Source organism: Pyrgilauda ruficollis, unplaced genomic scaffold (genome assembly GCF_017590135.1).
Source record: "Pyrgilauda ruficollis isolate IOZ18807 unplaced genomic scaffold, ASM1759013v1 scaffold60, whole genome shotgun sequence".
In the NCBI taxonomy this organism is placed as follows: Eukaryota; Metazoa; Chordata; class Aves; order Passeriformes; family Passeridae; genus Pyrgilauda; species Pyrgilauda ruficollis.
The window spans coordinates 5,098,748-5,114,237 of NW_024527711.1; the positions used below are offsets into that span (position 1 = coordinate 5,098,748).

Genomic DNA, 15,490 nt, shown 5'->3' on the forward strand with positions numbered 1-15,490 from the left:
GGGGTGCTCTTTTTTTTCCAAGCGTTGCCTTGCTGAGCAATGGTAGAGCAGACCCATAACCGTGTTGCTGTTTTATTGACTCCCCGACAAACTGGGAGTTGTAATGTTTCTTCCCCCAAGGTAAGGTGAGATCGAAATAAATTACTTCTGTAAAGAGCCAGGAATGGCAGTTCTTCTATAATACAAAGTGCAAATATTTGGGCCTCTTGTGCGCTGCCTTGAATAGAAATGGTCCTAAATCATGCATAAGCAAAATGGGTTCACATTTTCTCCTAGTGAAAGTTCTTCTCTGCTCTCCTGGAACATTAAAGACCTCCACTCCCACTGTCTATAAAAAGGGCTATAAAATTTAAGGTGGGCTGTTAAGAAGCCCTGTCAGGGATTAGACCAGGATTCATTCTTTCTCCTCCATCCCTGCTAAGTGAGGCATGCACTCATGTTTGCGCAGGCAAGGAGAAGTTCCCACATACTGCTTGCAGTGAATGGTAAGAGGATGAGAAAAAATTTTTCCAGGACCTAAAAGCAAGTTTTTCCTGGGCTAGTGGAAGTGAGTTGTGCATCAGCTTCTGGAGTTTTTGATGACGTGTTGGACCGCAGTGCTTGGGTGGGACTGCTCTAGTGTGATTTCCAAGGGAAAACTGGGTTAGGAGGTGCCAAAATTATTAGTCATCATCATCATCATAAATAGTAATAACCAGTTATAATAACCAGTAATAATATCCAGTGCAATCCTCCGAAACAGGATGCCAGAGCTTCATGTCACACAATAAGAGAGCTGGTTTGATCCTGGGCCATCATGAGTCTGCCTCTGGGGGAAAAAAAAACCCTTTTTCTCATATAAATATGTCATCTCTTTCTATAGCTCTTCGTTTTCAACAGCTTCAACCCTGTCCTGCAGCACTGGCCTCCACAGACTGCTTGTACCTCCAGACAGACTTGCTGAGGGTGCCCCTGGCATCTGCCAGAATCACATGTGCCACCCACTGACAGAAAGCAGCTAATTCTACACATCCCTTTTGCCTTGGGTTTGCCACCTTATATACTTACCCTGACAAAGGCAAGAATACCCACCTTGAGAGTACTTTGTGTTTTTTACAGTTACACCACATAATCTTTTGCCCTTTTCCTTTGTTCCAGCCTTTTCTTTATACCATTTAATCAGATGGGTTTTGCATCCCCTCAACAGATTGGTTTTGTGTATCAGAAATGATGATCCGTGAAGCAGAGCAAGATGAGGTTAGTTCCATGCAGCAAACAAGGCTCAGCCCAGCCCATGCTGCCACCCTGGGATTGTCCTTCATCCCTAGCTGTGGGTCAGTGTCCCACTCCAGGGCTCTCATATGGGGGGTGTCCCATGTGGGATGCTCAAGAGCACACATAAGCCACATTTGTGAGCATCCACCTTCATCTGCTTTTATCTCAAAGCACTGAAACCCTTTTAACAAAAATGAATAGGTGCACACCCAGCGTCCCAGTCTGGCCAAATGTTAAACTTCCGAGTATTGACATGAGTGTTGAGCTCCACCATCAAGTGGCAGATTTGCACTTCAGATGGTAACCGCCATGTCCAGGACATGTTGGTATGAAACAGAGATGAGTTGCTGTCACCAGGAGGTATTCCCAGGGCAGGGATGGGAATTGGGGCACAGCCTCATCTTGCAGAAGCAAACCTGTGTTCTCCACTGGGAAGCATTGCATTGTTTCTGTTTCTGTCTCTCGCCCTTCCGCCCCTTCGTCCTTCAAAGAATTGATTGCTGTTAAAATAAGTGAGCTATATAATGCTTTGAGGTCAGTTTCCTTTCCCTCTCTTCTTGCTCACTCACTCTCCAGCACTGTGATATTTTCCCCTGTTTCCCATGCTTCTTCGAAGCAAATGCTCTCTTTGCCAATATTTTTCAGTTGTTTCATACAAATGCAAGCACAGCACTGATACTAATGGAGAAAGGCAGTTTATTTATTGTCATCTTTTTCTCACTGTCTCTCCCATAACTCTTTATTAGGTAATTCTCCATATCCTGTGTCAAATGCTTAAATAATTGGGAGATTTCACTGTTCTCTGTAGAGAAAACCTAAGGAAACTAGCATAGGCTAAGTGTCATTTAGATGAGTGAAATTGTATAAGTGAAACCATGCACCTCTGTGCAGCAGGTCCTTGTCTGTAAAGGGGTGATGCTCCTCCTTTCCCTTGGCCAGTCTGTCCTGACCAGTTTCCCAAAGCAAATGGAAATGAGCATCAGAAACTGGAAATCTCAAAAGCCCTATGTCACTGTTGTCTCTCTACTCTTCAACACTTCTGCGGTCGGGGATGAAGCTGTGCCATGTCCTCGCTTTTGGGAAGCTCAACTGCCCCTGCTTGGCATCCAAAATTCAGGCAGTGGTAAGAATTGGGGTGCCTGTGTCCATGCACAGAGACATTTTGACATCTCCATTTTGAAAGAGAGGGGAAGTTATCCAGATCAGATGCTGTGTCCCACTAACCTGCTGGAGAAAACCTTTAGTGATCTGCCAGTGCATCCTCAGACTGACAACAGCTTTTCCAAATGCCATCCAGCTTGGAGGCGATAGGGAAAGCTCAGTAAATAAACCTTCCTCGGGTGCCATGCTCATCCTCATGGCATCCCAGGGACTCTTGGCAGCGCTGTGATGTGTTGACTCATCCACTGGACATGTTATTTGTTCTCTTCCTGCCAGGAGAAGCATGTGGATGGGTTGTTTTGGTAGGGTTGTTTGTCTTGTTTTAATTATTTCTTGGTATTTGTCCATGAGGAGAGAGCTGGCAACAAAAGTGGGGCTGCAAGGACGTTCCCATGAAGAAGGTTCCCCCTCTTTTTGCTAATAAATGATGGAAGCTCCAAAGGGTGAGGAATACGATGGTGCATGAGCATGATCTGCCCTGTGCCATCCTGGGATTATTTCTAGTAGATTTCTACTATTCCCTTGATAAAGAAAGTCTCATTTGACACAAGTTTTAACTGGCACAAAGTCAGCAGTGTGGTCCAAGGCTCTTTGTGGCCAGAACAAATCTGAGGAGCTCTTATCTGTGGAGCTCTTGGACCAGTCCTTGCCTGTTTGGCGTTGGGGATCATGGGAATTTTGTGCCACTCAGGGATGCCACGCAAGCCTGGCACCTTTGCTGTGGTCAACAGGAGCACAGGAATTTATCCACAGCATCATGTGAGGGTACAGGGAGTTGCAGTCCCAGCCTTCAGGCGGGGAAGGATGACGTTGCGGCTCCGGTGGAAAAGGACATTCAGAGCAACAATTTCCAAAGGAGGCTGAGTTATTATTTTGTTCAGATAAGCCCAGGAACACTGTGTGAAGCTATGTGCACATAGCAGTAGTCGAGTGCTCTGAGCAAGGGAATTCAGAACTGTCAACAAGGAGGGAATTACCGCTTTGGGGGATTGAAAACATTCATAAAAAATTCCTGGCTCCCAGCCTAGTCCATCCCATTGCTGGCTGTGCTCACAGTTGTGGATTTTTGCTTTGAGGATGGATTTCCAATTTTTTTTCCTCACTTTGCTGTAACACCTTTTGCTGGACAAAAAGGTGTATCTTAACCTGGACTAGTGAGTTCCAAGCCTTCAGCCAAAGGCCACTGACATCATGGGGTATTGCAGGGCTGTGCTGGTTTGTCCCCACAGAGCTGCTGGCTTCTTGCAGGGACCAGTTCAACAGCTGCAGCCTGAGCCCAGCAAGATGTATTTGTGTAAATCGTGCTGCTGACGTTGGATTTTAACTTGTGGGCGTCCAACACTGCCTTTTCCAGACCGTGAGAGTCCAATTCCCCAAACTCGGAGGAGAACTGGCCAAGAAACGTGGGGTTAAGATGACACTTCCCACATGGCCCCACTACATAACTTTAACTCTGTCCCCCCTGGGAATGGCAGTAGGAACTGCACAGGATCTTATCCCTCCTTGGCTGTACTTGATACATTCCCTCAGCATAAATTCAAGATACCAACATCAAGCCAAAGGATTAGAGGGTTACGTCTGCGCTGTTAAATAATGGAGGGACCTGGGTTTATCTGTGGCCCCAAGGTGGATGGCCATGAGGGATTGAGAATCATCATTCTTTTTGGCTTGTGGAGAGCTCAAGTTGAGTATCTTTGGTCATGATGCGGGTGGGACCGCTGCCTGGAGGCATCCAGATGGGATCCCATGGAGATTGTTCAGTAAGAGCACTGCAGGGATGTGGGAAAGGGGTGTTTGTCCTCATTGCTTGGCAGCTGGGTGCTGCAGCATGGCAAGTTGAAATGGCTTTGGGATCTCTGTCTCGTATTCATCCTCTGTGCCTTACTCTCATGGGGATCTGTCTGTGTTTAACTTGATGTGGTGTCCTGATTTTTCCCTTGGCGTGTGCTAGTCTTCAAATACTATTTTTCTGCCATGATTTCCTTTCTTGCCTCCTTTCCTGCCCTCCAGCAGGACCCGCTGTCAGCGTGTGACCTGGACACATGAGCTGTCCTTTATTCTAGTGCCAAAAAACCCCACAACATAAAAAATCCAGACCAATCTTGGCAGTCTCCTTCAACAGGATTTATCTTCCCAGCCCTTGCAATACCCTCCCAGCCCTACAAAGCAATCCATCTCTCACCTACTATTACGGAGTTCATCTTACAGACCTAATGGAGTACGTGAGTCCTGAATTGGCTCCCACTAATGCTCTCAGTGGCCGGGTCGCTGTGGGAAGCAAGCTGGGAATTCATTTTGAAAATCGATGAGGATGCCAATAGAGAGGCTTTCCCCAGGGAAGTGACATGCTTTTACCAGGCATTGCCTCCTGCCCCCTTCATCCCCCATTTTCATTTATGTGGTTGGAGTAACCGTGTAGTAATTCATCCTAATTTCAATGAGTGCGTCTTTTGCACTGTGTTCTCCACTTTCCCCAAATCAGACTGATTTTTGGGGAAAGATTAAGGTCTCCTTAATTCTCCCCTGCAGAATGCCAGGGCTCCCTGAAGTGCTGTCATTTGAAGTTGCTGTGCCCTGGGGTGTTGCTGGGGTCTGTCTCCTCTGTGCAGCCCCATCCCTCCCCTCAGGCTGTGTTAGCACAAATAAATCAGTGTTATTTCTAACTCCTGGGTGTATTTTGCCTTGCCATGATATTTTGATGCAATGGCAAGTGCAGAGCCTGCAGGGATAGTGTGAGAGGACAGCTCAGAGCTATTGGAGGGACCCCAATGCCGTGCAGTTCATAGTTGTCCCCAGGGGTGACCTTCATGCTGGGATGGGAGCACAATACCAACCTGTCGTCCTCACCATGCCCAAAGAGACTTGGCCAAAGCAGAGTGCCATGGGCAGTTCCTGGTGCTGATTCAGGAGGTGGCAAGATGGGGCTCCTGAGGGGCACTTTGGGTGCAGCACCCCTGTTTTTGATGGCAGTGTGGGTTTGGGATCTCCCATCCTGGTTGATCTCAAAGCACTCGATTTGGAATTTTCATAGCTCTCAAGACTCCTTTTCCAGTGGGGATCGTTCTGCACTGCTATGGGATAAATATTTAATAAGAATGAGGGTCAAGACACTGTTTTGTCCGAGGACACTGAGATGGCCATTTACTCCCATGAAGAGCCCCAGGGGATCTTTAATGCCCATGCAAAAAAGACAAGAATCAGAGTTTTAAGCTGTCATCCCCCACCATTAATGTCAATGTTAAGTATCGATCCTTTCTTTGTTTAGCACAAACCAAACAACACAGTCAAGCCAGGCTCTTTGGCTTTTATTAATGTACGTTTTGTGCACTGGGTGAAGTTTGCAGTAACACCAGGGAAAAAATGTAGCAGCTGTGAATGAGCAGCAGACAGATTTATTTTGTATCTTGACATGATTCAGAAGTTAGTGAAAAATCACCCTGTGTGGAGCTTCTCCTTGTACGAGCCACTACAGCCGCTTTGTAGAGAACTCATTTCTCTGCAGCATGAAGGAGTCAGGTGCAAAATTTCTGATAGGATCTGGAATGTGAGGGAAGGAATAGAAAAAAATTAGGTTGGTAATCTATAAAAAGTTCCTCATCCTTGTGTTGGAGCTTGGTTGCCTGAAATCAGATTTGAAGAGCTGGTGAACATCATGTCAGGGAAACCTGAAATCAATCCCAAAATTAGTGGTGGCTAGAAAATGTGTGGAATTCCCCTTTTTATTGGGGTTTGGGTTTTTTCTGTGTTTTGTATCAGCACCAAATAACTGAAAATCACACTCATTATATGAAGTGTGACTTCTGCAGACCACAGGAGTTTTCACATGTCAGGAGTGCATGGACAGTCTTCTGTGTGGTCTTCTGCAACCAGGGATGGATCAGCATTTCAAAATATTCTGTAGCTTGTGGGTTTTCTGAGTGTATTTGTTTTATTTTGACTTTTTTTTTTGTTGTTTTGTGTTTGGTTTTTTGGTTTTTTTTTTAATGGGGATTTACAACTTGGCCGTAAAAAGTCATCTGTGGTTTGAATTAATGAAGTACACTTATGAGAGGGCTGGAGTAGCTGGGCGATTATTCCTGACCTCTGGGATATTCTCCATTGAAATTCATTTAATATTTTAAAGTCTGTTTCTCCTTGAGCAGAGGGAGTGGGCATCCCTTTTTATTCACATAAAACAGCAGCAACTCTCTTGAGGTCACAAAATCAATACAGAATTTGGAAACATGAGAATATTTTTTCGTCTTTGCTGTCAGTATGTCCATCTAGATTCCCACCCTATTCCTCAGTTAACCCAAGTGTAAAGGGATAGCAGTGATGCCCTTACACAGAGGGATGGAGGTGAGTTAAATCACATCTCACTGCAGTGTGAAAGCTCCTCTCTTTTAAATCAGGTTTTAACAGCCCACTGAGCTCCCCATGAAATGGACTGACATCCTGCAGGCATCCCAGCAAGCCACTAAGCATGTGACAAAGTATTATAAAATTAGGAAATGTGATTTATGATAAAATATGATAAATATTTATTTCCATAAATGGTACCTGTAGTTGCATGTGCTCTGAGTAGAGAAGGTGAGAGGATGCCTTGGAGCCATTAGCAAACCACGCTGACCTCCATAAATGCCAGAGCATTTACGTGAGGAAAACCCTGGGAACAGGGGATTGTGGGGTAGCTATGTCTGGCACTCAAAGGTGTGTTTCTTCCCTGCACAGACACCCTGAGGAGCATCGCCTCCATGAACCACGCCCCACGCTCCTCTCCAGCAGAGCTCAGCAGTGCCAGCCACCACCTGCTGCGAGAGCGCAAGTCCTCGGCGCCGTCCCACTCCAGCCAGCCCACCCTGTTCACCTTCGACTCACCTGCCAGCCACCTCCAGAGCACCCTGTCTGCCAGTGCCCCCCAGGACTACCTTTTCCTGCACCAGTGTATGAGCAGAAAGTCAGAAAATGCAAGGTATTGTGGCCCACCCACTCGGGGACAGCCGAGGGGAGGGCTGGGTGTGAGGGGCTCAACCCACCTACATCCCTGGAGGTCTGCAAAACCCATCTGGAGAAAGTCCTGAATGATGGTCTCATCTCATCATGGCTGGGAGGAGGTCAGAGTGGTGACCTCACAAACTCCCAGCTTTCCTGGCCTCTCAGGTGGTGTTAAAAGCTGGCTGAAAGGCCAGGCCCAGAGGATGGTGGTCAGTGGCATGAAGCCTAGTTGGAGGCCAGTCCCTAGCAGTACCTCAGGGGTCTATACTGGATCCAGCTCAAAGGGACGTGAAATTGCTGAGGAGCCTGGAGCATCTTTCTTAAATGGAGAGGCTGAGAAGGCTGGAACTATTCATCTGGCACATGAAAAGTCTCAGGTGTATCTCTCCTGCAGGGACAGTGCAAAGGGGATGGAGCCAGGCTCTTGTCAGTGATGTGCAGTGCCAGGGACCCAAGACCATGGGCACAAACTTAAACACAGGAGAGCCCATCTGAACATCAGGAATAATTTTTTCACTGTGAGTGTGGCTCAATACACAGTGAAGGTACAGCACAGGTACCCCAGAGAAGTTTAGGAGTCTGCATCCTTGAAGGTATTCAGAAGCTGTCTGGGTACAGTCCTGCCACAGCCCTGGGTTGCCCTGCTTGAGCAGATGACTTCTACAGGTCCCTTCCAACCTTAACCACTTTGTGATTCTGCAGGCAGAGCCCTAATTCCTGCCCTTAACCAGGAGAAGGACAAACAAAGGATGGGCAGGGTTTGCACCACGCTGCCGTTCACCCCTTCCAGAGCTCACTGGCTTTCGTGGCAGCTGGTGGAGCACGGTGTGGGATTTCTGAGCCAGCGACAACTCCCCGCCTCCAGACCCAGCCAGTTGCCTTAAATAGCGAGGAGTTTTTTTGACATGAAGAGTTTTGGCTCGCAGGAGCAGGCAAGGAGGGAGGGAGGGAGGGAGGGAGAGACAGTCGGAACCCAGCTGGCATGGAGTGAGAGCACAGTTCGGGCTGCAGCCTCCACTGGGCTTTCCTGCTGCAGCTGACTTTCCCTGCTCAGAAAACAATAACAGAAAAAGGCTCAGAAAAATTAACTTCAGATAGAGTTAATGGAACAGTGTTTTTAAAAAATGGTCCTCTCACACTCCAGCTGTGAGGATACCTAAAAGCCACCCTCTGAGAACCTGAACGGGGCTGGGACCTGGAGGAGAAGGGAGCAAGCACCAATGCTTTAGTGAGCAGAAACAAACTGGCCAGTGGTTACTTCTGCAACTGGGCCAGAAATAATGCTCTGATCAATGCCCAGTGCATGGGGTCAGGCTGCAGGACTGCTGGGAATCCCTCCCCTTTCTGCTCTGGAGGTCTTACTTTACTCATCCATAAAATGAGGGTAATAGTAGCTAATTGGCAGGCAATGCAGAATAATTAACCCATGAGATGTCAAGTCATCAACCAAAAATACCCTGACAGAACCCAAACCACTTCTGGGTGGACTGAGGTCCAAAGGTGGCAGGGATTCATTTGTCTTATCAGAGCATCACTTGCTTTTTCCCCTAAATAAGCCCTATTTCTGAGCGCCATCTCGTGCTGGCTCCATGAAACAGAGTCCCTGTTGTCCCTGCAGAGCATCAACCACACCAGAGCACTGTAAACCAGCATCTCCCAGCTTTTCCCGTAGGACTGGCACTTTCCCAGTGATTTGCCACAACTGGAAACTCTCCCCATAACCATTTCACTTTTTCTCACCACACGGGCAGAATTTTTTGCTGGTGGGGGGCAGTGAGGGTGTTTATATGGGGCTGGCTGAGCCCTTTCTCACTGGGAGAGTGCGGTCCCCAAAAGCCTGACCCATGTGTGGGATAAAGCAGGGATAAAACAGGAGATGAAGCACCTGAGGGGAATCAGCAGAGGAGCAGTGGCTAAGCAGCAGTTGTTAGAGGCCTGAGATCTCTGTGCATGACCCCTGTTCTGATGGGTGTCCCCAGGCATGACCACATGTAAATCGAGGAATCATTACCAAGGCATGGATCTAGTGACCACACTGCCCTGCTCATCCTGGAAAACTCCAGGACTTTTACAAATCTGAAATTAGCCCTGAGGTTCGTTCCTCCCCCCATGCACATCAGGACTGCAAACTGCAGATCCCAGCTGGGGACTTCTATTACCTCCCCGTTGCTTGTCCTGCAAGAGGGCAGGATGATGACGTGGCTGGAGATTTTGAAATTATCCCCATCAGGAATTTTTTCAGGCCTTCTCAAACACATCTGCAAGGCAGAGGTGAGATGAAGTCTCCCTCCTGAACTGCGGATGGGTGGTCGAGGCACAATGGCAATGCTGGCAGATTGGCACTTTGCAGCTGTGCCCTGGGATGTTGTCAGCTGGTGTGAAAATTGCCCTTTTGGAGCAATTTATGTCTGGACAAAAGGCTCTTTCTTGCTATGGCCCTGTCATGGAGCTGGGTGCAGGTGGCTCTCACCTATGACAGAAGCATTTTGACAGTGTTTCAGGATTAAGTGGTTTGTGGGCATGTTTGGAGGGGTCTGAGGTGTTCTCATTGCTCTGGGGCTGGGCAGTGCAGGTCAGTAAGGTGACGAACAGAGGAGCAGAGCTCTCTGCACCCAGAACCGGCTCTCCCCCCATTCCAGCCCTTTTCTCCTCTCCCTCTGCAGGAGTGCCAGCTTCTCCCAAGCCACAAGGTCTGCCTTCTTCATGCGGAGTGACACGGCGGTCCAGAAGCTCTCGCAGGGCAACGGGCACTGCATGAACGGCGTTGGTGGGCAGCTCCACGGCTTTTACAGCCTGCCAAAGCCCAGCCGGCACAACTCAGAGTTCAGGGACAGTGCCTACGACCTCCCGCGCTCCTTTGGCTCCTACACCCACCCCAAGTCGAGCCTCGCCAGCTCCGAAACTGATAATGAGGAGGTCTACACCTACAAGACTCCCAACAACACCCTATGCAAGGAGTTTGGGGAGCTCTCCACGGACTCCTATGACATCCCTGCCACCCCACTCTCCATCTACCAGATCCCCAGGACATTTACACTGGACAAGAACCACAACGCTCTGGCTGTGGCCTCCAGCGACTCACCCGCTGCACCACCGCCACGGCCCCCAAAACCTGGGCAGACAGAGCCACGGTGGGGCAGTCCACCCCAGCGACCCCAGCCTGGTGAAAATTTAGGTCTCACCCCCATGGCAGCCACCATTCCCCGGAGAAACACACTGCCAGCAGTGGAGAACAGCAGACTGCACCGAGGTGAATTTGGAGGTGGGGACCTGGGGGTGGCTTTGTGCTATCCAGCAGCCTTGGGCAGATCAGTCCCACTGGGTTGTGGTAGGGCTGGGGTGCACGTGGTATCAGCCAGGGGGTTGAAGAGAAACTCTGCCCAGCCGGGATCTGGCCCTGGTTTTTGTATTCAGCAGGCATGGAGAGGCATCTGCAAAGTTCTGCCTACCAGAGATGCTCAGCTGGCTCTTGGCTGTGTTGTACCTTAAACCAAAACCCCAAATGTGCTTGCTTATGCAGCCCTTTGCCAGATTTTTGTGATTTCAGCTATTTTTAGCTTACCTTTACTTCAGCTCATAACCAGGTTTATCAGAACATACTTCAGCTTGGAAGTATGCCTCGGTTTTGCTCACAAAGGTGGGTGAGCAAAACCTTGGTTTTGCATGTCTCCAAAACCCAACATCCCCAAGTGCAACAGAGCCACGATTGCCGTTGGCCATGGGTGGGCTGTAGGTGTACATGCCCTTTCCAAACCTCGTGCCTAGTATGAGATAGTTGCAAAGTAACTTAGAAAAGGTGGCTGGAGAGAAAATGCACTGTAAATTATACACACAGCTCTCTGAAATGCTTCTTCCATCTCCTCCTACCTGAATGCCCACACTTAGGCTGAGATCAAATTCATGTTCAGTGGTAAACGGACTGGTCTAAGAGCTTAGCATCCATCCTCCCTTTACTGGAGGCTGCCAGCCTTTACATTTACTTAGCAAGCTCTAACAGAGCTTCCCCTTAACCCAGTTTTGTCACTGTGATCTGCCTTATCTGACACCTTTACCCCTGGGATTTTGCAGCACTTCAGCAGAACAGGGTTAGGTCTGCACGGCACGTGCAGTTGTGCTGGTGCATCAAAGAGATGCTAGTTGGGAAGGAGCACAGCAGAGAGCCGGTGACAAGCTAAAGACCACATCTTCTTATCAGCATCTCCATCAACAAGAACAGATACTCTCTACCAGTGCCTGGATTTTGTTTTCAGGGACCCCTTTTTGTTATCAGTTGTGGTGGGACACATGCATTTGTGGTTGTGTTGCAGCTTCTTCTTGTGAGACGTACGAGTACCCCCAGCACGGGGGCGGCAGCGCTGTGCAGTCAGTCGAGTCCATGAACGATGGCTACAACTCCTACCTGGTGAGTTGGCCTTGGTGTGGGCCACCACACCACAGACACCACTTGCACCTTACAGATTCAGAGACAGGTTGGTTCCAAGTTGGCCCTCACAGCCCTGTCCTGCTAAGGGCTAAGAGCTAAGGGCTAAGAAGGGGTCTATTAATGGTTTCTGCTAAAACCATGGTGGCCTGCAGAGAACAGATGGAGTGGCAACCACCTAACCCAGCATGATGTGCAGAGCTTTGCTTCCACGCAGTGTATCTGCCTGCAGCTTTGGCCCAAAAACAACTACCCAAGAGTTTGCCTTCTTCCTGAAAGCCTGGGATGCCACTGAGCTAAATTTTGACATGTAGCCAGAACAGCCTCTTTTGTGCACTTTCTAAGATTTCCTGAGCTGGAAATGACATTAAAGCAACCTTTCATATTCCATTTTAGTCACGGATGCAGCCTAGAGAAGAAAGACTTTCCAGGTTAAGCATGCTTCTCCAGCTCACTCTGATCATGAGAAGATGGTCAGGTCTGGGTGATAAAGACCTTTCTGAAAACTCAGGATATTGCAATGTCTTGGAAACAAAGGAGGTAGACCATGTCAGTGCAAACTGATGTCCAAGGAGGGGACAGATCATTCCTTCCCTCTGTACTTAGATTTTAGAGTGAGTCTCCCCTCAGATGTTGTTTGGTTATGATGAAGTGGAGGGTTTGTAGTGGATGGGGTTGAGCAGTACCTGATGCTCACAGCACATCCTCCCCCAGCAGGCCAAGGCAGCCGTGGCCCGTTCCCACAGCACCGACTCTGAGGACAACTACGTCCCCATGAACCCTGGTTCCTCGCCCCTAATCCACGCCGAGAAAGCCAACGACAATGCCCAAAGTCTCTACATCCCCATGAGCCCTGGGCCGCATCACTTTGACCTGGTGGGCTTGTCCTCAGCCACCCTTCCCGTGCATAAAGGAGGAGCCGTGGCTCAGTGCCACCGACGGCTGAGTGAAATCCAGCCCCCACCAGTCAACCGCAACCTCAAACCCGACCGGAAAGGTAAGAACGGATGGTCGTGCACAAATCCTTCCAGCAATCCTTCTGTTCTCTTAATACTTCAGACTCCATCTGTGAAGTTGTGTCCAGTCCTAGGTGGGGTGCACTTTGCTACTGCCAGTACAGTCAGACCTTCAGATGTCCCCCATCCCCTTCCTCTTTCAGAAGCTCTGTAGTGCAAATGTAGCTCTCATGGTGCTTGAAGAGTCCATCTCAAACCCTTCCAGGCCTTTACAGGAGATGCATGTCACAGGCAGTATTTCACCCCCTTGGCCTGCACCCCTCCCTGTGCTCCACCCCAAAATGTCTATATTGTATTCAGATGACATAGTTTTTTCCCGGAGTTTCCTACTGGCTGGTTCCAGGCAGTTCTTCCTTCAGGGCTCTGCTGAGATTCTCCAAATCTCTCCCTAATCCATTGTCTGACAGGTGGCCAAGGAGATCCTGAGGAGGAGGGCTCCCATCTCTAGGGTGTCAACACCTAACCCCATGAACACTCCATTCAAGGGCTAGGGTTGGAGCACGGAACTCTTCCACCTAATGAACCATCCATGATGAGAAGAGCTTTCACGTTACCCTGCAGATGTCCTTTCCCATTCCCTAAGGGAAAACGCTCCACACAGAGGCAGTTCAGGCCTGGCAGAGCCTGGTCTTGTCCCCATCTAATGCATTAGTTACCACAGATATCTAATGAGTAGTGTTGGGGTTTAGGCATTTTTAGCAGATCTCTATTCCCTGGAAGGCACATCCCCGTTTTGGGACTACCCATCCACTTCGGGGCTGTGGAGCAGAGGGAGAAATTCACTGTTTTCTCCCAGTTTGGGCATACATGAGCACAGGTGTTTTGGTTCAGAGTATTTGTCATCAGCAGGAAGGGCTGGGAGGCATTGATTAGTAGAATGGGAAGTAATCAACCATCTGTTGGGGACACTCTCATGCCAATCATGGATGCTGAACTGTAGGAACATGCTGCCTCTGAATAAAGGCTTTTCCCTCCCCAGCAAAGCCATCACCGCTGGACCTGAGGAACAACACTGTCATTGATGAGCTTCCCTTCAAATCGCCAGTCACAAAATCCTGGTCCAGGCCAACGTGAGTAATGGCTGGGGGATGAATTCTTGCTTTGCTCTCTGGTCTCATTCTTGCTGACATTCACAGGTAGCCATGCTGTCACCTCTGCCATGGATTAAACATTCCCCACATCACAGCTGGTGGCAGGAAGATAAATTCATTTAGGTTGGGATTCCACATGAAAACCCAGCATGTGGCTAACAAGCTAATTAAGATCCCTTGAAGACATTTTGTGTCTCTGGGATCTGACAAGTACTGGAGAGCCGTGGCTCTGACCTGGGACCTGTGGTCCACCACAATTCATGATGCAGCTGAGCCAGACCAACTCAGCCACGCTGTGTGGGGGGCATGATTTCACATCCAAACTATTCCCCCCCAAAACCCCACTGTCATCTCAAAGCACAGGGTGACTCTCAGGGTCTGACCAAGCTGTGTTTTGATTGCCTTGAAAGCAAAGCTTAGCCTGAAGGAAGTCTGCAAAATTAAACCAAAGCACTTCAAGAGCTATGTCTGCCAGCCAAAAATAACAGGATTCGCACAATTCCAGCTCTGCTACTAATTCACGGTCTGATGTTGACCAGTAAAAGGCAGAAGCAAAGCTTGGCTGCTATGACTCCTCTAATAAATTGGATTGTGTGGAGACTGACTGCAGGGCATGAACGCTGTGTGCTGAAATCACTGCGCTGGGAAGCAGCAAGCAGGGTTTGATTGACAAGAGGTCTGACCCTGGAGAAGCTAATGGATTTTTCCCCTATCAGCTAATCATATGACCCTGCTTTACTGAAAGGCAACGAATAGCTTTTTGAGACACGTGCTTTAATGCCAGAAGCTGATTTCATTATTTTGTTCGGTATAATTATATTTGGCCAATTGAAAGAAAGACAATTCCTCAGAGGATTTGTTTTCCGGAAAAAAATTTGGATAGGGCCTGTACAGTAAACAAATCCTGTTGCTGTGGTGAGGCTGGAGGTGAGAGGCTTCACCAAGGCTGCCCCTGCGTCCTCCACAATTAAATGTTTCCTGTGAGATGAAGGAGTTAGTGGAATCTGATTTGTGTAGATGAGAGTAGGAAAGTTACAGGTACATAGCAAGCAAGGTGTTATTAAAAAATTCTAGAAATAAAAAATTGAGGAGACCAAACCCAAGGATTTCCAACCCATGGAAAGGACAGTCTGGAGAACCTCAATGCCACCTGCTTTTTCTCATGCCCAGATTGGGTCACAGTGATGGTTGCAGGCATCAGGAGCTGCCCTCTCCCATCCCTCCTTGGCAAAGGACAAGCAGGACCTGCAGCCATCAGTAACACCTCAACCCTTGCTTTGCAGGCAGAGCTTCAACGCCGGCTCTCTGCAGTACTGCCGCCCTGTCTCCTCCCAGAGCATCACCAGCACGGACTCGGGAGAGAGTGAGGAGAACTACGTGGCCATGGTAAGGGCCCCACAGCTAAGACAGATGGTTCTGGCAGGACATACAATCTCCCCAGCTCTGCAAATTCCTAGCTCATGACATGGAAGTGCTCAGATAGCACTGTGTGGAGTACATCCTTATGTGCATCCCTCAATGCACAAAACAGGGTGTTTCCTTCTGAAAACAACATGTCTCATTGGAGTTTTAAA

The 15,490-nt window shown here is 48.7% G+C and overlaps 1 protein-coding gene across 5 annotated transcripts in view; it reads left to right on the forward strand.

The window, feature by feature from the left end:
• Window positions 1-15,490, forward strand: part of GAB2 (GRB2 associated binding protein 2) — a 93,880-nt gene that overhangs the window by 68,708 nt on the left and 9,682 nt on the right. For 2 of the 5 annotated variants that reach the window (XR_005956487.1, XM_041483633.1), the window contains exons 3-8: window positions 7,126-7,366; window positions 10,053-10,651; window positions 11,697-11,791; window positions 12,524-12,806; window positions 13,805-13,895; window positions 15,200-15,302. Coding sequence is in view for 4 of the 5 variants with exons in the window: in XM_041483633.1 (XP_041339567.1) it covers window positions 7,126-7,366; window positions 10,053-10,651; window positions 11,697-11,791; window positions 12,524-12,806; window positions 13,805-13,895; window positions 15,200-15,302 (1,412 nt within the window). In the remaining variant the exon portion in view is untranslated. The remainder of the gene's footprint in view (window positions 1-7,125; window positions 7,367-10,052; window positions 10,652-11,696; window positions 11,792-12,523; window positions 12,807-13,804; window positions 13,896-15,199; window positions 15,303-15,490) is intronic. The other 3 variants (XM_041483634.1, XM_041483635.1, XM_041483637.1) reach the window with 3 other exon arrangements.